Here is a 24,658-nt window from a genome sequence, read left to right as displayed (position 1 = left end):
AGTCCTGTATAGATTCACTTCAGCTGCCGATCAACGCATTCAAATTTCAGCATAACGCACTCCAGTTTCAAGTTGCCGCTCTCAAATTTGAAATCTACGCACTCAAGTTCCAGATTAGAGAACAACTGCGTATCTCCTTGGGACCCAGGAATCCAAGATTTATTTAACCCCTTAATGACCAGGCCATTTTACACCTTAGGACCAGAGCGTTTTTTGAACATCTGACCACTCTCACTTTAAACATTAATAACTTATGCTTTTAGTTATCATTCTGATTCCGAGATAGTTTTTTCGTGACATATTCTACTTTGACATGGTGGAAATTTTTTGTGGTAACTTGCATTCTTTCTTGGTGAAAAATCCCAAAATTTGATGAAAAAATTAAAAATTTTGCATTTTTCAAACTTTGAAGCTCTCTGCTTGTAAGGAAAATGGATATTCCAAATACATATTTTTTAATTCACATATACAATATGTCTACTTTATGTTTGCATCATAAAATTGACAAGTTTTTACTTTTGGAAGACATCAGAGTGCTTCAAAGTTCAGCAGCAATTTTCCAATTTTTCACAAAATTTTCAAACTCACTATTTTTCAGGGACCAGTTCAGGTTTGAAGTGGATTTGAAGGGTCTTCATATTAGAAATACCCCATAAAAGACCCCATTATAAAAACTGCACCCCCAAAGTATTCAAAATGACATTCAGTCAGTGTTTTAACCCTTTAGGTGTTTCACAGGAATAGCAGCAAAGTGAAGGAGAAAATTCACAATCTTCATTTTTTACACTTGCATGTTCTTGTAGACCCAATTTTTGAATTTTTACAAGGGGTAAAAGGATAAATTTATACTTGTATTTGTAGCCCATTTTCTCTCGAGTAAGCACATACCTCATATGTCTATGTAAAGTGTTCGGTGGGCGCAGTAGAGGGCTCAGAAGCGAAGGAGCGACAAGGGGATTTTGGAGAGTACGTTTTTCTGAAATGTTTTTTGGGGGGCATGTTGCATTTAGGAAGCCCCTATGGTGCCAGAACAGCAAAAAAAAAAAAAAAAACACATGGCATATCATTTTGGAAACTAGACCCGTTGAGTAACGTAACAAGGAATTAAGTGAGCCTTAATACCCCACAGGTGTTTCACGACTTTTGCATATGTAAAAAAAAAAATAAAATACCCCCCAAAATTTGTAACCCCATTTCTAGTATGGAAATACCCCATGTGTTTTTTTTTCACTAAAATGTGTATTTCCCCCCCCCAAATTTCACATTTTTGCAAGGGTTAATAGCAGAAAATACCCCCCAAAATTTGTAACCCCATCCCTTCTGAGTATGGAGTTACCCCATAAATTGACCTGAAGTGCACTACGGGCAAACTACAATGCTCAGAAGAGAAGGAGTCATATTTGGCTTTTTGAGAGCAAATTTTGGTCGGGGGGCATGTCGCATTTAGGAAGCCCCTATGGTGCCAGAACAGCTAAAAAAAAACACATGGCATACCATTTTGGAAACTAGACCCCTTGAGGAACATAACAAGGAATAAATTGAGCCTTAATACCCCACAGGGGTTTCACAACTTTTGCATATGTAAAAAAAAAAATACCCCCCAAAATGTTTAACCCCATTTCTAGTATGGAAATACCCCATGTGTGGACATCAAGTGCCCTGCGGTCGAACTACAATGCTCAGAAGAGAAGGAGTCATATTTGGCTTTTTGAGAGCAAATTTTGGTCGAGGGGGCATGTCGCATTTAGGAAGCCCCTATGGTGCCAGAACAGCTAAAAAAAAACCACATGGCATACCATTTTGGAAACTAGACCCCTTGAGGAACGTAACAAGGAATAAATTGAGCCTTAATACCCCACAGGGGTTTCACAACTTTTGCATATGTAAAAAAAAAAATACCCCCCAAAATGTTTAACCCCATTTCTAGTATGGAAATACCCCATGTGTGGACATCAAGTGCCCTGCGGTCGAACTACAATGCTCAGAAGAGGAGGAGCGCCATTGAGCTTTTGAAGAGTGAATTTGTTTGGAATGGTAGTCAGGGGCCATGTGCATTTCCATAGCCCCCCGTGGTGCCAGAACAGTGGACCCCCCACATGTGACCCCATTTTGGAAACTACACCCCTCACAGAATTTTATAAGGGGTGCAGTGAGTATTTACACCCCACTGGCATTTGACAGATCTTTGGAACAGAGGGCTGAGCAAATTAAAAATTACATTTTTCATTTTCACGGACCACTGTTCCAAAAATCTGTCAGACACCTGTGGGGCGTAAATGCTCACTGCACCCCTTATTACATTACATCCACATTTGGGGTATTTTCTTACTCAGAAGAAATGGGGTTACAAATTTTGGGGGGCTTTTTTCCTATTTTCCCTTGTGAAAATTAAAAATTTAGGGTAACACCAGCATTTTAGTGAAAAAAACTTTTTTTTTTCATTTTCCCATCCAACTTTAACGAAAATTTGTCAAACACCTGTGGGGTGTTAATGCTCACTATACCCCTTGTTACATTCCGTTAGGGGTGTAGTTTCCAAAATGGGGTCACATGTCGGTATTTATTTTTTTGCGTTTATGTCACCAAATCACCAATTTAGGCTTCAAATGTACATTGTGCGCTCTCACTCCTGAGCCTTGTTGTGCGTCCGCAGAGCATTTTACGCCCACATATGGGGTATTTCCGTACTCAGGAGAAATTGTGTTACAAATTTTGGGGGTCTTTTTTTCCTTTTACCTCTTGTGAAAATAAAAAGTAAAGGGCAACACCAGCATGTTAGTGTAAAAACATTTTTTTTACACTAATAGGCTGGTGTAAATCCCAACTTTTCCTTTTCCTAAGGGGTAAAAGGAGAAAAAGCCCCCCAAAATTTGTAGTGTAATTTCTCCCGAGTACGGAGATACTCCATATGTGGCCCTAAACTGTTTCCTTGAAATACGACAGGGCTCCGAAGTGAGAGAGTGCCATGCGCATTTGAGGACTAAATTAGGGATTGCATAGGGGTCGACATAGGGGTATTCTACGCCAGTGATTCCCAAACACGGTGCCTCCAGCTGTTGCTAAACTCCCAGCATGCCTGGACAGTCAGTGGCTGTCCAGAAATGCTGGGAGTTGTTGTTTTGCAACAGCTGGAGGCTCCATTTTGGAAACACTGCCGTACAATATGTTTTAAATTTTTATTGGAGGGGACAGTGTAAGGGGTGTATATGTTGTGTTTTACCCTTTATTATGTGTTAGTGTAGTGTAGTGTTTTTAGGGTACATTCGCACTGGCGGAGGTTTACAGTGAGTTCCCTGCTAGGAGTTTGCGCTGCGGCGAAAAATTTGCCGTAGCTCATACTTGAAGCAGAAAACTTACTGTAAGCCTGCCCGTGTGAATATACCCTGTACGTTCACGTGGGGGGGGGGGGGGCAAACCTCCAGCTGTTTCAAAACTACAACTCCCAGCATGTACTGACAGACCATGCATGCTGGGAGTTGTACTTTTGCAACAGCTCTTTGCCCAAGGAAAGGTGCCCTTTGCCCAAGGAAAGGTGCCGTTATTTATGGAGCTGTGGAGTTTATTGTGCCTTGGGTTGCAGACCTGTGGTTTTTGCTGGTTTCTGAAAAAAGGCTGCTGCTGTTGCTGTGAAACAGACTTCTGCTGCAGGAGTTGTGCTCTACAGGAATGTCTGTACGACAACAAATATAAACACAGCGACGTGATTCGGGATCAAAGTCTTGCCCCTTCATCAGGATAAAAATAATATCTATATGTTGTTGTTATATATCCACATGGTTTTTATTAATTATACCTGGCCAGACACATGAAGTGATATGCATATTCAGTCTAGGTGCACTATATACTAACCATTGCTGTCTGGAATCACAAACACTTGACTTGACACGGAATCACAACACTTAATATCTATAAAATATATAGAATAGTACCAACTAAAGAGAATATTGTTGTGGAGACATGGGCATACTGGAGTATAGGCTGATGCTATAAGAACTTACTAATAAGGTAAAATAGAAAAACTATACACAGTTGTGAAAAAATAGTTTTTTTTTACTTAGTTTTTATGTTTTATCTGATATGTATGTTTTTATGTGATTTGTAATTTTTTTTAGATTGTTGATTAAAAACTATATATATTTTTATATCATACCTGGTGCATGACGATCCAGAAATTTACTATATCCTGATAAGTTGGCCTGTTTTAGAGAACTAATACACAAACACGTCTATAATATTTACAATATACTATTTCATGTAAATAGGGTACCCAAAGGATCCGTTCACTCAAACATCCCAAAAGATGAGGTGAGACAGTAACATTTTGCTTGTTATAATTCTTGTGTTACAGATATGCTGCAGATTTATTGAGGATTTTCACCATTGATTTCAACGGGGAAGTCAAAATTCATTAGAAATCTTGTGAATTGCTGATTTTAAAACATTTACACACATACAAATACACATTTATCAACCAATTCAAGCCCAGTTTTCATTTCTAAAATTGCCCTGGTAAATGATAGTTGAGCTCATAGGCTGCTATGGGGAAAAAAATCATGCAGTTTTGATAATCTGCCCCACTATTTTTTTTTTATAACATTCTCCACGCTAGCAGTCAATCTGAAATGACTGCATTAAAATCCAAAAGACCTGGTGCAGATTTGCCACTGCTGGTTTATTTGCAGAAACAGGAAAATCTGCAGCATTTCGGATTTGTGTGAAAGGGCCCTAAATAGTGAAAATTTGTATGTGAAGAAAAAAACAAAACAAAAAAACTTGACTTTCTCTATATTTTCTAAAATAAATGATGCAATTATGATGTAGTGCACAAATGTATGCACAGTGCTTAACCTTAATGTGCAGACACCATTTAATAGAAGTTTGTTCTATAACCTTTAGATATTTCTGCCACACTGTTCTCGAGTGCTGTAAGCCTGTGTCTCATTGTTGTACTGACATTAACTCACTCCCATTCCGTGACACCCCTCCTGTTCAGAAGCACAGCCCAGCCCTGTGTGTACTCAGGTTGCTATGCAGCCATGTCTCCTGGTAACATTTGTAATCTAATGGTGTAGCTGGAAGCATAATTCTGCTTTCAAGCTGGCAACAGAGACATCCAGGACTTCTTACCCTTTTTCCTTAAAACTTGTGTTCTAGTCCCTTGAGGATGAGTAACAGCAGTCTGAGCAATAACAGTAATCTTACGTCTCCATCCAGCATACCAGCAGCCTATGGGAGCAAACGTATTGATGTGAATAGCAATACAGCCTTTCGCTCGCTGTCTCCAACTCTGTCTCGAGGTGATACTGAGGTACCCCAAAACTTATATTTTCATATGTAATTTTTATGTATTTTTTTTACAGATATATAATAATATCTATATGTTATTCTCCAGGGATGCAGTTTCTTTTAAGGCTTCTTTCACACTACAAAATTACCCCTTTTTAAAGATCCGTACGAAGTTCCATCTGAAAATCAGCTATAAAACGGCATTTACAAAATCCTATACATGCATGCACTATTTCTCCCGTCACTATCTTCCGTCACAAAATAACAGCCGTTATTAATAACAGGTTAGAAAAATCCCATAAACTATAATGGGATTTTCTAACAGCCGTATAAGATTTTGTAACTGCCGTTTTACAGCTGATTTTCAGACAGAACTTTGTACGGATCTTTAAAACAGAGTAGTTTTGTAGTGTGAAAGGGGCCTAAGTCATCCTACACTTTATTATACTTTCCAAGTAGGTCTTTGCTTTGATATAAAGCAAACCTACATTTTTATTTACTATAATGTTTCCTATGAACAGTAACTGTGAAATAATATCAACAATTATATGTGATAAACAAATAAACACAATGTAATATCTACTTCGTCTGCACCAATAATCTAGAGCTTTCTTTTAATGTAGGCTCATTTCTCAAATATGAAATATCTAAAACGTTTGCACATAAAAATTTTGAATAGTCAAACACTTTAAAGCTCTATGTACAATGCATTTGGTAAGTCTTCAGACCCTTTCACCTTTTGTTATGTTGTGGCCTTGTGCTGAATTAAAGTTTTTCCCTATTATTCTGTACTTAATACCCAATAATGACAAACTGAATGTTAGAAATCTTTGATAACTTATTGAAAATGAAAAACTTAAATATTGCATTGACATAAGTATTTAACCCCTTAACGACCACGGACGTAAATGTACGTCCTGGCTTGGCGGTACTTCGTGTACCAGGACGTACATTTACCGCGAGCATCGCAGCGGTGCTCGTGTCATACACGGCAGGTTCCGGCTGCTATCAGCAAACGGGGACCAGCCTGTAATGGCCAACATCCGCGATTGCGCGGATGTCCACCATTAACCCCTCAGATGCCGTGATCAGTACAGATCAGGGCATCTGCGGCAATGCGCACGTTAACATAGATGATCGGATCGCCTGCAGTGCTGCCGCAGCGATCCGATCATCTGTAATGGCGGACGGAGGTCACCTAACCTGCCTCCATCCGTCTCTTGGGGTCTTCTGCTCTGGTCTGAGATTGAGTAGACCAGAGCAGAAGATCACCGATAATACTGATCAGTGCTATGTCCTATGCATGGCACTGAACAGTATTAGCAATCAAATGACAATTTTCAAATGACAATTTTCATTTTTATTGGGGACCTATGGGGACATAAAAAGTGTTAAAAAAAAGTTGAAAAATGTAAAAATAAAAAGTAAAAAAAGTGAAAAATCCCCTCCCCCAATAAAAATGAAAGTTGTAAATTTTTCCCATTTTACCCCCAAAAAGCGTAAATAATTTTTTAAATAGAGATATTTGGTATCGCCACGTGCGTAAATGTCTGATCTATCAAAAATATAATGTTAATGATCCCGTACGGTGAACGGCATAAACTTTAAAAAAAATGCTGCTTTTTTGTCACATTTTATTGCCATATACACGGAAAAATGAAAAAGTTATAGGTGGTCAAATAGAGCAATTTTAGATTACTAATTTAGTGCAAAAAGTTTTAGATTTTTTTTAAGCGGTACAAAAATATAAAAGTATCTAGCCATGGGTATAATTTTAATCGTATTGACCCACAGAATAAAGAACACGTTATTTTTTACCATAAAGTGTACAGTGTGAAAACTAAACCCTCCAAAATATGCAAAATTGTGGTTTTTCATTTAAATTTCCTCCCTAAAAAATATTTTTTTGGGTTCGCCGTACATTTTATGGTAAAATGAGAGGTTTTATTACAAAGTACAATTGGTCATGCAAAAAACAAGCCCTTATATGGGTCTGTAAATGGAAATATAAAAGAGTTATGGATTTTAGAAGTCGAGGAGGAAAAAACAAAAACGCAAAAATAATTTTTTTTTTATATATCAACTGGCTCCGGAAAGTTAAACAGATTTGTAAAAATCTTAATTGTTCCAATAGTTATTAGCTTCTGAAGTTGAGTTGTTGTTTTCTGTCTAACTGCTCTCTGATGACTCACGTCCCAGGAGCTGTGCAGTTCCTATGGGGATATTCTCCCATCATGCACAGCTCCCGGGACGTGACATCATTATTGAGCAGTTAGACAGAAAACTTCAGAAGCTAATAACTATTGGAAGGATTAAGATTTTTTAATAGAAGTAATTTACAAATCTGTTCAACTTTCTGGAGCCAGTTGATATATATAAAAAAAGGTTTTGCCTGGAATACCCCTTTAATTTTTTTGACTATATGGTATCTTCTTTGTAAGTTTTGTTTGTTTGCAATATACATGTGTTATATGTTTTGGCAGCATGTGTGTGTTTTGCTTACCTGTTTGTTGGGCAGGAAGTTCTGTAGTTCAGAGGGTTTTCTTTTACTGTTGTCCACAGTTCTGAGTTTGTTGTGGACAAGATGTCATAGCTTTTTTTTTTCTCTGTCTGCATAAGAAAATAAGCCGCGCCCCTCATCTCATCCAGCTGAGTACACAGCTCCTCCCCTCCCCTCCCCCCTGCTCTGTATTCTAAGGATGCAAGTCTGCACAGGAGAAGGAACAAAGAGAAGATAAGTGTTATCTGAAGGGAAGGATGAGAAGGTGCACGGGCTGGGGATGTATGGACTGCAGGGGAATAAATCTCATACTGGGAATGATCTCTATATGTGAAGGGGGAGGGGGGACTACTGAATGTCACATGCTGGGAGTTGTAGTCCCTGTTGTGTGTATGTATGCTAGTGTGCCTCCAGCTAGTGTGCCTCCAGCTGTTGCAAAGCTACAACTCCCAGCATGCCCTGACAGACTTTGGGCATGCTGGGAGTTGTAGATTTGCAACAGCTGGAGGCACACTGGTTGGGAAACACTGTTCTAGCCTATTCAGCATACACATCATGTTACACCAGTGCTTCCCAACCAGTGTGCCTCCAGCTGTTGCAAAACTACAACTCCTAGCATGTCCAAAGTCTGTCAGGGCATGCTGGGAGTTGTAGCTTTGCAACAGCTGGAGGCATACTAGCTGGAGGCACACTAGCATACTATGCCAGTGTATCCCAACCAAGGCTGATTATATTAGTGTGCTGTGTATAAGGGGGCTGACCCGGGAAAATAGTAGGGTGGGTAGAGGGCGGAACAAAAAAAAAAAAGGGAGCCGCCCCAAACCAGCGTGGCATGCTGGGATATGTAGTTTTCAGCACAGCAAGAAACAGGAAATAGAAGCAAAGACAGGAAAACAAAGTGGGGGATAAAAAGACAACAAAGAACGGAAATAGAGTAGGCTAAACAACAAGAATAGAAATGAAACAAAACAAATAGGGTAAGTCAAAAACGGAATAACACGTTGACCACCGGAGTACCCCTTTAAGGGGTTTTTCTGTTTTTGCACTTTCATTTTTTCCTCCTTACCTTTAAAAAAATCATAACTCTTTCAATGTTGCACCTAATATTTCATATGATGGCTTATTTTTTGCACCACCAATTCTACTTTGCAATGACATCAGTCATTGAGCAGTCATTCGGCGATCGGACACCAGGAGGCAGGTAAGGGGACCCTCATCGTGCCCTACAGCTGTTCGTGATGCCACGATTTCACCGCGGACGTCCCGAACAGCCCTCTGAGCTAGCCGGGGGTAGTTTAGTTTCACTTTAGACGTGGCGATCAACTTTGAATGCCGCCTCAAAAGGGTTAATAGCAGCCGTTGTTAGAGGCCAGGCCCGACCAGCTATGACAGCGCGGCCCCGCGTTAAAGAAAGGAAAGGGACCCAGGATGTACAGATACGCCCTTGGTCCTCAACAGGTTAAAATCTGGTCTACTCGTGGACATTAACAGTGCCATTATTTTTTATTTTTTTTCCATCTACAGAGCCATATGAAGGCTTATTTTTTTTACAGCAAAAAAAAAAAAAAATTTTTGTAGTGTTAAATTGAAAAAATAAAATAAAATAAAAATAAACAACTTAAAATGTACTATTTGGGGGGAGGGGGTGTGTTGATTTTTTTGCACTGCATTTTACAGTATAACTGACATATTATCTTTATTCCGTAGGTCAGTATAATTACGACTATACCGATGTTTACATAGCTATGTAGTATTTTACTACTATTTTTGTACAAAATGATCACCCTTATAACTTTTTTTTTTGTCCATTGGGCTGTTTGAGGGCTAATTTTGTTACACTTTGATCTTCAAATTTATTGGTACCATTCTGGTGTATTTTTATATAATTTTTTAATGATATATGATGTGAGAAAAATCTGTAATTCTGGCACTTTTTTGTTTCACTGTGCTTGATCAGTAACACCATATTTGAATAGTTTGGACAAATTTGCATGCTATAATTTTCATTTTTGTTAAATTTTTTATTTTATTAAGAATACATTTTTTTAAATACATTTTTTAGGTTTCCTAAGTGGACTTTTATAAGCAATCATTAGATTGCTTATACTGATCAATGCTTTGTCAATGTATAATACTGATAAGTTACATTGACGCTCTGCTAGTAGACTCTGCTTGAGGCAGACTCTATTAGAAGATCAGCTCATGGCCTTCAAAAGGCGCCTAGCTGCCATAACAACCAGTTGACACCCTGAAGTCACGTTGGCCCAGATTTATCAAACTGTGTGAGAGAAAAAGTGGAGTGAATTCCCAACAGCAACCAATCACAGCTCAGCTTTCACTTTACCAGAGCTCATTAGCTGAGCTGTGATTGGTTGATGTGGAAAAATCCCTCCACTTTTTCTCTCACACAATTTGATAAATCTGGACATTGTGAGGGTGCTGATTGGAGAGGTGATAAGAGCTGCCTCTGTCACTAAACCTCTTAAATGCTATGATCACAGCATTTAAGGGATTAATTACCGACATTGGTGTGTTGGTGACCAGCGATAAATGACTGCTGCTGATAGCAGCTGTCATTCAATGTATATGAAACGAGCTTAGCTTCAGAGCATGCATGTGTTGTAAATATAAGGTGATGTGCGTTAAGGCCCAGACAACTGCGCCGTAAATAACAATTGTATTTATGGAGTTCTTTAAAGAGTACATGTCATATACCACACACACAAAAAATAAAGTTTATATGTTTCTCAGTACCTAATCCTAACCATGCATAAATAATTTTTCTGTGTATATTTCTACCATCTATATTTCTCTCACAAGCACCATTTATTTATTGCTCACTTGGTTTGTCATTCTGTGTTTTGGAGGGGTGTGTCCCTCACTCTGTATGACTCATCTTCCTTCCTGTGTCTGCTGAGTCTCTTCATCCAATTACTGCAGGCTACTCTGTAACACTCTCCTCCCTGCTTTCATGCTGTAGGCTGATATGACAAGAGTGAGCATAGAAGAGTGCTAGCTTTGACCTCACTTACTGGACTTTGTCCCAGCCTGTGTTTCAGCTTGGACAAAGATGATGCTGCAGCTGTACAGGATTATATTCTGGATGGTATGGGGACCCCTAGTGTTTTTTTTTTTTTTTTTTAAAGGCCATGATTTCTATAAAAAGGAAATACAATTTTCTCATGAAGTATATTGGAAAGGTTAATGTTTTATCAAGATATACAACATATAAAAATATTTTGAATCTGACAGTGCCTAAGCTTCAAGAATTTCTTGAATGGCAAACTACTGTAAATAATAATGGTACTTATGGCTTTCTTTAAGACTCAAGAATTTTTATAATGGCAGCTATCTCCTACTGGGATCGTCATTTATACTCTAGATAATAATTATGCGCTTTTTTAATTTTAGAACCTTTTAATACGGTATGCAAACATTAATATTGCTTTTTTTCTTAGGGGCAAGATTACTATAACTCTCTTCGAAGAAATGGTGATCTCAGTAATGAGCCAATAGGAGGCAGAAGTACAAAGCGGTAAGATTTAGGTATTGGTAGTGTTACAAATCAACAATAATGGTTACTAAAGCTAATTTAAAATCCTTGTCATGCCATTATAGGGGTATGTGAAAACCTTTGTGCATTCACATAGAGACATTGTGAAAAAAAGTCTTTATGAAAGAAAACTCTATACTGTATGCATTTAAAGTTTTTATGTTAAAGGGAAACTTAGAGATGAATCAACCCCAATGATGCCATCTCTTGGGTCCCGTTTGTGCTGCCCTGCTCATCAATATTCCTTGATAGGCAGGGCAGGGCAAACAGCATCCAGGAGGCGATGTCAGAGGTGCAGATAGGCTTTAAATCCATGTTCATTTGCATATTGCAAGATTGTGCTATATCTTGTAATGGCTGAACAAAATGGGAATACATTGTTTTACTCAGGATCAACCACACTAACCACCTGTATATTCTGATATTCTGTCAATTTCCCTTTAAACATATTTTTCAAGAACTTTTGGTCATATTATTTCCAATTTTTCATTTTACTATCTACCGTATGTTATAACATAATCCTGAAATCCCTGGATACTGTGGCTAATATTAACCCTTTGAGGATGGAGCCATTTTTCATTTTTGTACTTACATTTTTCCCTTCTCTCCTAAAAATCATAGCACTTTCAATTTTCTACCTCCAGACCCATTTGAGGGCTTGTTTTATGCGCCACCAATTTTACTTTGTATTACTGTCAATCTACGGCAAAACCAGAAAATAAATATTTGTGAGGAAAATTTAAAAAAAAGCACCATTTATAACTTTTGGGGGCTTTTGATTCTGCGCAGTGCACTTTTCTGTAAAAATGACATCTTATATTCATTCTGTAGGTTCATACAATTAGAATAATACCCAAATTTATATAGGTTTGATTTTGTTTTAGTGATGAAAAAAATAGATGAATCAGATTTTGTTTTACTTGTTTAAAAAAAATTATAACTTTGTGGATGAAAATTAGAATGTTTAAAATTGTTCACTTTTGACCCCTATAACTTTTTTTTCCCTCCATATATGGAGCTATATAAGGGCTCATTTCTTGTGCTGTGGTCTGAAGTTTTTATCTGTACCATTTTTTTTTCATGGGCCTTTTTGATCGTTTTTTATACCTTTTTTAGGGTATGCAAAGTGAGCAAAAATATGCAATTTTAACTATTTTTTTTACGTGTACGCCATTGACTGTCCGGTTTGATTAACATTATATTTTTATGAATTCAAATAGAGAAAAAAAACAGACATGGTCGCACATCTACAACATGCACCTTGATCCAATGCTTCTCAGCAACATTTATTAAACTAACAGGTCGTTAGTGTACTTTATGATCATGAAGTGCAAGCCCGCTAAGTAGTGGGTCCCTAACATCCCTAGCATAAAATGGCACTGCGCAGAGCGGCGACCACCACCACTGCAACACCAGTGTCCACAGGGGGAATGGCCCATTGGCAGAGCAGCCCCAATGCTGCCTGAACCAGACCCTGGGCCGCGCCTCCGCACAGACATGGCGCCGCAGGAGCAATGGATGCCGCACAGTGCTGCACCAGAGTGAACAGGTCACAAATCTCAGTTACCATGTGCTCCAAGTCAAAGACTGTGAGACTGTCAGAAAGAATAAGGCCCTATGCAACTTCCTGCCAATTTATATAGGCCTGGGCTGAGGGGGAGAGGCAGAGTGCTGAGCAAGTATAAACAAGCAACAGCAGTGACCACATGGCCCCCTGGCAGGGCAGCCCCATTCCTGCCCGAACCAGTAAGTGAGCTTTCACACCTGTTCACACTGGTGCTGCACTGTGCAGCATCTGTCTGTGAGGAAGCAAGGCCCAGGGTCGGGTTAGGGCGGCATTGGGGCTCCTCTGCCAGTGGGCCGTTCTCCCTGTGGGCACTGGTGTTGTAGTGGTGGTGGTCGCCGCTCAGTTACATTTTATGCTAGGGATGTTAGGGACCTGTTACTTACAGATGGCCGTGACGTGGCTAGCGGGCTTGCACTTCATGATCATAAAGTACACCAACGACCTTTTAGTTTAATGAATGTTGATGAGAAGCCTTAGACCCATGTGCATGTTGTAGATGTGCGACCATGTCTGTTTTTTTCTTTATTTGAATTATATTTTTATAGTTCAGACATTTACGCATGCGGTGATACCACATATGTTTGTTTATTTTTTTTTATTTTATTTTTTTTAAATGGGAAAAGGGGGGGGGGGGTGATTAAAAATTTTACTAGGCAAGGGGTTAAATCTAATTAATTAACTTTTTTTTTTTTTACTTTTTTGACACCATTTTTTAGTCCCCATACGGGACTATTACATCCAATTTTCTGACTGCATACACTGTTCAATGCTATGCCATAGCATAGCATTGATCAGTGTTATCGGCGCTCTGCTGTGCGATTTCACCGCAGAGGTCCCAAACAGCCTGACTGAGTTGCCAGGATACTTTTACTTTCACTTTAGATGCCGGATCAACTTTGATCGCCGCATCTAAGGGGTTACTCCTGGCATCACCGCAATAGGGTCCTAGACTATGAGATAGCCGCCGGAACCGATCCGCTATGACCCGCCCTCAGCTCCTAAGCGCGCGTCTTAGAAGGGGAGTGGGACAAGGACATACAGATATGCCCTCCGTCCCCAACAGGTTAAGCATGTCCTTTTCTGTATGTGATAAGGAGGAGTTTGCCTAAAGTGATCTGTACAGCATTACAGTAATAAGTGACACCAGGACATAGACTAGACAATAGCAGCTCAGTTTCACCTCCCCTTTATAAGATGCACAGGTCACAGAGCATGGTTACAAACCTCACATATACAAAGAATAGGGTTTAAACATATTCATTGCATTGATAGGGCTTTCAGTGAAGCATATCACCAAATACTGTTAAAATCAGCTCAGGCAAGATGGCTGCCCCCCATAATAATGTACTTTAAGTAAAAAATAAAATGAGAAACTAAAAACAGATTGCAAAAAATAACCCATTTCAGTATCTGGTGCTAATCGGTAAGAAATCTAGAGGGCACATTTACTTGAAAGAAGCACTAAGATATTTTTATGTTTACATTGTGTTGTTTATTTAGGGTATTGTAAGAAAATAGAGGTTCTTGTGTATACATTGTGCTTAACTGTTTTAGGCATGCAGGGGTTTTTAGCAATCCTGACAACAGCTTCATCACTGAAAATATTTTGTAATGCTGCTTTAATTTCTCATGAATCCTCTGGCTTTGCAGAGAGAGGGGTGGTGTATCATCAGTGCCTTAACCCCTTGGTGACGGAGGGTTTTTCCGTTTTTGCACTTTCATTTTTTACTCCTTACCTTTTAAAAATCATACCCTTTCAATTTTGCACCTAAAAATCCATATGAGGGCTTATTTTTTGCGCCAACAATTCTACTTTGTAATGGCATCAGTCATTTTACCCAAAAATTTATGGCGAAATGGAAAAAAATCATTGTGCGACAAAATTGAAGAAAAAATGCCATTTTGTAAATTTTGGGGGTTTCCGTTTCTAGGCAGTACATTTTTCAGTAAAAATGACACCTTCTCTTTGTTCTGTAGGTCCATGCGATTAAAAAGATACCCAACTTATATAGGTTTGATTTTGTTGTTCTTCTGGAAAAAATCATAACTACATGCAGGAAAATGTATACGTTTAAAATTGTCATCTTCTTACACCTATAACTTTTTTATCTTTCTGCCTACGGGGTGGTATTAGGGCTCAAGTTTTTAGCAGTAACATTTTTGTATTGATCAGACTTTTTGATCGCTTTTTATTCATTTTTTCATGATATAAAAAGTGACCAAAAATACACAATTTTGGACTTGGAATTTTTATTTGCTCGTACTCCATTGACCATGAGGTTTAATTATCGATATATTTTTATAAGTCGGACATTTCCGCAAGTGGTGATATCACATATGTTTATTTTTATTTACACTAGTTTTTTTTTTAATGGGAAAAGGGGGGTGATTCAAACTTTTATTAGGGAAGGGGTTAAATGATCTTTCTTAACTTTTTTCAAACTTTTTTATGCAATGTTATAGCTCCCACCCACTGATCTTTTACATTAATCAATGGTTTCTCATAGGAAACCATTGATCAATGACCCTGCCGCTTGACTGCTAATGCCTGGATCTCAGGCACTGAGCAGTCATTCGGCGATCGGACAGCGAGGAGGAAGGTAAGGGACCCTCCTGCTGTCCTACAGCTGTTCGGGATGCCGCGATTTTGCCGCGGCAATCCTGAAAAGCCCCCTGAGCTAACCGGCATTTGTTTACTTTCACTTTAGATGCGGTGTTCATTTCTGAAAGCTGCGTTTAAAGGGTTAATAGCACGCGGAACCACGATCAGTGCCGCATGCTATTAGCCACGGGTCCCGGCCGTTGTTAGAGGCTGGGCCCGACCCGCTATGACGTGGGGCCACGGCATGGCCCCTCGTTATAGAAAGGGAGTGGGCGCAGGGTGTACAGGTATGCCCTCCGTCCCCAACAGGTTAAAGGGGTACTCTTGTGGAAAACACATTTTTTCAAATCAGCTTGTGCCAGAAAGTTAAACAAATGTGTAAATTACATCTATCTTAATCCTTCCAGTACTTTTCAGTTGCTGTATACTACAAAGAAAGTTGTGTAGTTCTTTTCAGTCTGACCAAAGTGCTCTCTGCTGACACCTCCGTCCATGTCATGAACTGTCCAGAGTAAAAGCAAATTCCCAGAGCAATCATCTCCTGCTTGAGACAGTTTCTGACATGGACAGAGGTGCCAGCAAAGAGCACTGTGGTCAGACTGGAGAAAACTACACAACTTCCTCTGGAACAGCAGCTGATAAGCACTAGAAGGCTTTTTAAATAGAATTAATTTACAAATCTCTATAACTTTCTGACACCACATGATTTTTTTTTTCCACAGGAGTAGCCCATTTAATGAGAACACCTGATGATCTATCTATCACCTGCCTAGACAACAGCAGCCTAAATCGCTAAGATTTATAAGTGGGTTGGAGTCAGTATAGTTTTGATGTGTTTTCTTATTTATAGTGTGTTATTTTAGAGAAATGTTGCCATGAGGTGAAAGTAATGTGATCTATAATTTAGGTGTTTTATTTGAAGTCAGACTATGTTCACTTGTTGCATTTTTACTGCATTTTTGTATAGTTTTTACCATGTCTTGGCCAGATTTCTGCTGTGATTTTCCAAAATCACAGTAAAAAGGATGCTCTTTTACCAGACTTTATGCAGTTGTAGTAAAATAGTATGATTTTGCCATACTCCCAGCAAAAACTCTAAAAAATTCATCAAGAATGCAATATGTGAATACAGTCTCAGAAGAGATGTATGACTACTATATATCCTGATCCCATAGAGATAGCAGAAGTATACAGATATAGCTGGGTGTGAAAGGGAGGGGTCTGTTAGCAGCCAGAAGACATCTGATAGGTGATGATGTAGTTCATTAAGTAGTTCACAAGAAATCAGCTGACCCAGGACAGACCACGGACACACTAAACATTGATTTTCCCAGTTACAGAAATGAAATGTAAGGATGCTGCTGTTCCTGAATGAAACAGTTAGTACTGTTGAACTAGTCATGGTGACATGCAAGAAAAAAATGGAGTGCTTGGAGCACTTCTTTATTAGGCATTATACACCATGAAATATATATTTTGTTACAATTCTCCCAGCAAGGAATGGGATAAATAAGGTAGCAATGGAGCAGTCAAGTAATTTAAAAAAAAAAATAATGTAGCAATAAAAATGAACAAGTGTAAGGATCTGAGTGACTTTGTCAAGGGCTAGATTATGATACCTAGATGACTGAGTCAAAGCATGTCCAAAATATAATTTTTTGGGGGGTATTTCCATCATACAATGGTTAGTAGCTACCAGAAGTGGTCCAAGGAAGGACAACTTATGAACCAGTGACAGAGATATGGGCACCAAAGGCTTACAGATGCATGGGAAGAGTTAAAGGTAATCAGTCAAATGGTTTCACATAACCATTACATCTATGCAAATCCAGCAGCACAAAAATGTCCAGGGAGATTTCTAGGCAAATAAATGCAGATGTTAGAAAACCGGAAAACACTATCAATGAGTCCCACATACATTGAAAAACAGCACTGGCAGCAAACTGGCCTTAAATAAGAAAAAAGGAAAAGTTGCTGGTCAAAAATACACTTACATCTTTATTCCATGCACATAAGAATTTGCAATGATTCGACCTATATAAGAGATTTTGTCAAGTATACCAGGCTTATGTGCTTAACAAAGACTTGCATATGAGCTAAAACCGCAAAGTTTTATGTGCTTGGAATAAAGGTGTTCCTAGGACCCCAGACTTTACCTCTCTGTGCATTTCAGGCTGCCACAGTGATACCACATAGTGTAGCCAATCACATAGTGTAGTTAACCACAGTGCCAGGCAGAGGTTAAGGGAGCTTCACAGTCCTACCTTTAAATTTGGGAACTTGTGCATGAAGCAAATGAGAAACAAATACCTAGAGGGCCAGTTCCATTGCCTCAAGTGCTTGGCATTTCTGTCACTTATAACTGCTTGCCTCCTCCTTCTGCATGTAAATCACAGCCTATGAGCTGTTTGCTGTAAAAGATGTAAGCTAGACTATCTGATGTGTTACCACATAGTCCATCTGGTCCAATACCACCCAGTCCACCACCATATCTGCCTACAAGGAGCAATACAGACAAACAGCTTACAGGACACCGGGAGGGCCCTTACCTGCCTCCTTGCTGTCCGATCGCCGAATGACTTCTCCGTGCCTGAGATCCAGACAGGAGCAGTCAAGCGCCGATAACACTGATCACAGGCGTGTTAATACACGCTAGTGATCAGCATAGGAGATCAGTGTGTGCAGTGTTATAGGTCCCTATGGGACCTATAACACTGCAAAAATAAGTAAAAAAAAAATGTTAATAAAGGTCATTTAACACCTTCCCTAATAAAAGTTTGAATCACCCCCCTTTTCCCATTAAAAAAATAAAACAGTGTAAATAAAAAAAAACATAAACATATGTGGTATTGCCGCGTGCGTAAATGTCCGAACTATAAAAATATATAATTAATTAAAAAATGAATAAAAAGTGATCAAAAAGTCCGATCAAAACAAAAATGGTACCGTTAAAAACTTCAGATCACGGTGCAAAAAATTGCCCTTATACCGCCCTGTACGTGGAAAAATAAAAAAGTTATAGGGGTCAGAAGATGACATTTTTAAACATATAAATTTTCCTGCATGTAGTTATGATTTTTTCCAGAAGTACTACAAAATCAAACCTATATAAGTAGGGTATCATTTTAACCGTATGGACCTACAGAATAATGATAAGGTGTCACTTTTACCAAAATATGCACTGCATAGAAACGTAAGCCCCCAAAATTACAAAATGGCGTTTTTTCTTCGATTTTGACGCACAATGATTTTTTTTTCTGTTTCGCCGTGAATTTTTGGGTAAAATGACTAATGTCACTGGAAAGTAGAATTGGTGATGCAAAAAATAAGCCATAATATGGATTTTTAGGTGGAAAATTGAGAGTGTTATGATTTTTAAAAGGTAAGGAGGAAAAAACGAAAGTGCAAAAACGGAAAAACTCTGAGTTCTTAAGGAGTTAAAGGGGTACCCCTCAGGAAACCTCTTTTTTTTTTTAATCAACTGGTGCCAGGAAGTTAAACAGATTTGTAAATTACTTCTATTTAAAAATATTAATCCTTCCAGTACTTATCAGCTTCTATTTGCTCCACAGGAAGTTATTTTCTTTCTCTGCCTACACCTCTGTCCATTTTTGGAACTGTCTGGAGCAGGAGAGGTTTGCTATGGGGTGTAAGGTGTAAGCGGAGAGCATTGTGGTCAGACAGAAAGGAAATTCAAAAAGAAAATGGCTTCCTGTGGAGCAAATAGAAGCTGATAAGTACTAGAAGGATTAAGATTTTTAAATAGAAGTAATTTACAAATCTTTCTGGCACCAGTTGATTTAAAAAAACATGTTTTCCAGGGGAGTACCCCTTTAAGGAGCATTACAAAGAGTGCAAAGAGTACAGAAACCTCTTATAATTAATTCATGTAACAGACCTAAGGCCATGCCCTTGCGGCAGAATGTCTGCACAGGACTGCTCGTAAATGTGCTGTCATAGACGGTAATGCATTTCCATGCAGATTCTACAGAAACATTGAACATGTTTTTGCAGACGCCGGAATCAGGATTTCACAGTTCAGCAAAATCCCATTGAAAACAATGGGGCTCTGCTGCATCAGAATTTCTGCCGTGTGAACACACATGCTGCTTAGAGGGTGGGTTCCACCTGAGCAGTCAAAAGTGCAAAATAGTCCAATATGATAATTTACTGTTTTGTAATGGAGCACATAAACGAAAACAGCAACCTTTTGGTGCATAGGTCTCACTCAAGCAGTATTTACAGCTTGGGTTATAGAAACCTTTACATAAATGATTAGCCTATGGATCAATGACCACTTCTGAAGATTGTTCCTTGGTTACAACTTACAGATTTATAGAGACTAAATAAAGTGAAGGCAATTATTCGCGTTATGGGAAATAATACAGAACAGTACCTGAAGCTTTTGATAGAAGCAAGGCTGGCAAGGCTTAATTGAGGTCAGAAGACCCTAATCATAATTGATTAGGAAAGAGAAATTAGCATTCTGGGCACAATGACAGGTCATGGAACGGATAATATTTCATTTACAGTTTTAATTAAGGAATTGTCACTGCATAATTGGTAATATTCTCATTTATGTATAAATGATGGAAAAGTTTCATACCTGTGCAGAATTAAGATGGAGAATATCGGTATATTACTGTTCAAAAAATGTATAAAATAATGTGAATGGCTGAAGTTCTCTAGTGTTTTACTATTGTTTATAACAATTATTGTTCTTATAACTTGAATTTTATTAGTACGATTTGACAATATAACAAATGTAGTCGAAAATGTTGCTAAATAAAAGAAGCTGGATTATGTATTGGAACTGAGATAAGTAAGGCTGAATTTTCTCTAAATTGTTGGCTTCCATTTAATATTAATACCAGGGTGAGCTCATGATGTATGCAGTAAACAAAGGCTTTGATGGATGCTAAACAGTGGGATATACAACCTATAGAGTAATATAGAATTAGTACTATAGGATCTGCTTTATCTTATACATGTGAGCCTTTGTATAACTTATCTGTTAAAAAGAGGCCATTGCAGCCTGTAGGTAATGTATGCTATTGTTAGGCATATGTTTACCGCATCTATCACCCATGGGGATATATTGGGATCTTTTTAAAGGCAATATCATGAAAAGCAATTGAACAGCTCATGACGTGCTTGTAACTTGCACCATACATTGGCATGTTACCTATAGGCTAATACAAGATTCCATATATACCGTAGATATAGTGCAGTCTATTTAATTTTTATACATTTTATTGAAAAGCAAATAATGGACAAAACACATAAAGCTGTCTGGTATTCAATCACAAGGCATAAAATAGTGTACTACAATGTTCTGGTGACAAAATAGCCACTTAGAGGGTAAGGGTATTTGGTCTATGCAATAGGAGTAGTGATAGGAACTGTAATATTAATATTCCGTACATGCGCTAATCTCTTAGATCTGGCACTCGTTTAATGAGACATTAAATAGGCTCATTTTGCTATATATATAACCATTGAAGGGAGCATGGAGACCCCGACCGAACTAAACTTTTGATATGTCTGTGTTGACAGTAACACATTAAGTTAGGTCATGTATACAATGCTCTTTTATTCTTGCATTGTTCTTATTATTGTTCGAAAGCACTTTTTCAGTAGGTCTTTATTAAAACTATTTTTGCTTACCTTTTGCTTCTACAGCCTCTGCAGCTTACTGTATGAGCTGTATTTATATTTAATAATTATATACAACATATATGATTCTTTCCTACAAACTGTCTTGTATCTGCTCTTTTCTTTCTTCAGCCTGTGTGAACTGTCCTCAATTGTCCCTCTCCCATTTACTCTTTGAGCTGATATGTAACTCATGTTCCCTTCTTGAGTAGCAGCTAAATGGTAGAAAATCTTTAATTGAGACCATTTTTAAAGGGGTGCTTACAGCTACACCTGTAGCCCTTCTGGTAGCATGTGTGGGCACTGCTTCAGAAAGAAAACCAATAAATCAGAGAGCCTTTCTGGAATGACATTGACATATCCTTTTACTTGATTTCAGAAGCATCATTCAGCCCACATAAACTTAATTTTAGCATTGTTTTTTTTATTATAAATCTTATTAAAAGGAATTGTCCTGCATTATAAAAATGCTGCTTCTTTTTTTGCAAAAATACACACTTCTGTTAAAAAGTTGTAGGTAATATTGTAGCTCAGTCCCAGTCACTTCAATGGAGCTGAGCTGCATTATCAGATACAAACAGTGGGGCTGTCTTTGCAAGGCAACCCCTTTAAAACACTACCTAAGCACGACTCCATACAGGAGTGCCTTAAGATACTTCTAGTAATGTAAACACTGCAAGGAACAAAGGTACACAATACTGTTACAATTAAGATGATATCATTAAGATTGTGTATATTGTTTACATGCATATCTTATTGTGTTTCAGAAGCAAAAACAGAGCAGAACGACTGAAGGTAAGAAAATGTCCTCTTATGTTCTCTGAAACTGTTAACATCTGCTCAGTAAGGAACAGCCAGCAATTTGAGTCAGAGGTTGTCTACTGATTTTTTTATTTAATCAATGTGCCCATACTGCATAATAAAATTAAAAAGCTTCCCCCCCCCCACCCTGTTTTGTAGGCTCCAGTATTCGCACCTGGTCTCTGCCATACTGCACTTCACGAAACTGCAGACGACACGCCAAGTCGCTGCTTAGCCATTCACTGAGTAGGAGGGACTTTGCCGTGGCCAGTAAATGGCTGAGCATCGATGTGACATGGCATCTGCAGCTCTGTGAAGTGCAGCACGGTGGAGACCTAGTGCTGATACCGAAGACTACAAAGGAGCAAGGGAGGTGAGTAGAAGCTTTTTTGTTTTATTTTGCAGCCTGGGCACATTGATTAAAAAAAAAAAAATCAATGGACAACATCTTTAAATTGTTTAATCTATTATGAGATAATTATTGCTTAGTATTGAATGATGAGTTGAAAGAGAACACTTTCTTTCGTAAATGTTGTTGATATAGTCAAAACAGAAATCTTGCTTTTTTACTGCCTTATCTGTGCATGTTAATATGGACCTATCAGTCATAGGGAGGAAAGTAGGAGGAGGGAAAGTATGAAAGATATAAACTTATATAGACTTTTTATGGGTGACAGTATTTATTTGTGGAAAACTAAAAATGCAAAGATTTAAAATTGAATTACTATGCCATGTCACTATCTGCACTTAAAGGGGTATTCCACCCCTGGCATCTTATCCCCTATCCAAAGGATAGGGGATAAGATGTTAGATCGCCGCGGTCCCGCTGCTGGGGACCCCGAGGATCGCCGCTGCGGCACCCCGCCAGCATTACTGCACAGAGCGAGTTCGCTCTGTGCGTAATGACGGGCGATACAGGGGCCGGAGCAGCGTGACGTCATGGCTCCGCCCCTCATGACATCACGGCCCGTCCCCTTCCCATAGACTTGTATTGACGGGGGCGGGCCTTGACGTCATGAGGGGCGGAGCCGTGACGTAACGATGCTCCGGCCCCTGTATTGCCTGTCATTACGTGCAGAGCGCAATGATAGCGCGGTGCTGCTGCAGCGATCCCTGGGGTCCCCAGCAGCGGAACCCCGGCGATCTGACATCTTATCCCCTCCCCTCACCATCTCTCCCTGACTCCTGTAGACACTAACGCTGCCTTTTTTTTTTAACATTAAAAATAGCCTTTTTTTTAACCTTATTTCAGGCCTGTCAGCCTGCTCAGTCACCGGGACCTCTGTGAGGGAGGAAGGGAGAGTGGCCCAGCAGGCGCAAAATCATCTGAAGCCTGCCAGAAATCACTTCCACCCTTCTTTATCTATGCTGCCTCCTCTCTCTATCCCTGTGCGCTGCTGCACTGAGGGTGGCACGCACTGCGGCCTCAGTGTATCAGGAAGCAGAGGCAGGGGGCAGGGACAGGCAAATTGGGTGTGCGCCCGTGCACAGAGCTCGCTCTCTGCCTGTTTCATATACAGGCAGAGCGTGAGCTATAGGGAGAGTTGGTCCAGACTGCATATCCTGAGTTTGGACTCCTGCCTCCGCCCAAGGGGGTGAAAATGCAGGGCGTGCAAGGGGGTAAAAATGCAGTCTGGACCAGTAGGGAGACCCCTAGTGGCCGGGATTTCAAAGTAAAAAAAAAAAAAAACATATAAAACAACATATTTTTTTTAAAACAAATATATTATAAACATTTTTATTTTCAGATAAGCCGTCATTAAAAGTTTATTTTCACAAGAGTGCCCATTTAAGGCAAATGAAGCACCTTTTTAAATAGTCTTAATTAAAATGTCCTACCATTTAGCTGTTACTTGGAGAGAGATAACAAATATCTTTCAGATTGTGTATTGGGGGAGAAAATCCTTGGAGGGCAACTGCACAGGCTGTAGATAAAAAGGAGATCAATATTTTAATAAAGACCTATAAAAGTAATATTTTTGCACCATAAAGTACAAAGTTTCATTATAGAAAAAAACATAAAAACAGTGCCCAGCTAGTTGAAAAACAGACAACAACTGTACAGTCTGGTTTTGTTGTGGTTCCATCGTAGTGTCCATCATTATAACTGAAAGAATAGCATACTTAGTAACATAGTAACATATGTTATATATAGTTCATATATATAGTTCATATGGTTGAAAAAAGACCAGAGTCCATCAAGTTCAACCTATAACCCTAATGAGTCCCTACAGAATTGATCCAGATGGAAGGCAAAAAACCCTCATACTAGAGGTAAAAAGGCAGTCAGAATAAATCCCTGGATCAACGTTCTGTCCCTATAAATCTAGTATCCATAATCAGTGATGTTATTATTCTCCAAAAATGCATCCAGACCCCTTTTGAACTCTTTTACAGAGTTCACCATGACCACCTCCTCAGGCAGAGAATTCCACAGTCTTACTGCTCTTACAGTAAGGAACCCCCGTCTGTGCTGGTGTAGAAACCTTCTTTCCTCCAGAGGTAGAGGATGCCCCCTTGTTATAGATACAGTCCTGGGTATAAATAGATCATGGGAGAGATCTCTGTATGGCCCCCTGATATATTTATACATAGTTATTAGGTTCCCCCTAAGCCTTCTTTTTTCTAAACTAGATAACCCCAATTCTGCTAATCTTTCTGGGTACTGTAGTCCTCCCATTCCCCGTATTACTC

The 24,658-nt window shown here is 39.0% G+C and overlaps 1 protein-coding gene across 1 annotated transcript in view; it reads left to right on the top strand.

Moving 5' to 3' along the window:
• Window positions 1-5,059: 5,059 nt before the first annotated feature.
• The window catches only part of CCDC170 (coiled-coil domain containing 170), a 110,287-nt gene continuing 90,688 nt past the window's right edge, over window positions 5,060-24,658 (top strand). The window contains exons 1-3 of the mRNA XM_056563360.1: window positions 5,060-5,308; window positions 11,245-11,321; window positions 21,931-21,958. Of these exons, the coding sequence (XP_056419335.1) occupies window positions 5,165-5,308; window positions 11,245-11,321; window positions 21,931-21,958 (249 nt within the window). The 5' untranslated portion in view covers window positions 5,060-5,164. The remainder of the gene's footprint in view (window positions 5,309-11,244; window positions 11,322-21,930; window positions 21,959-24,658) is intronic.

This window comes from Hyla sarda, chromosome 3 (assembly GCF_029499605.1).
Source record: "Hyla sarda isolate aHylSar1 chromosome 3, aHylSar1.hap1, whole genome shotgun sequence".
Taxonomy (NCBI): Eukaryota; Metazoa; Chordata; class Amphibia; order Anura; family Hylidae; genus Hyla; species Hyla sarda.
Note: the sequence above shows the minus strand (reverse complement) of the source record. Positions and strands in the feature narration are given on the sequence as shown.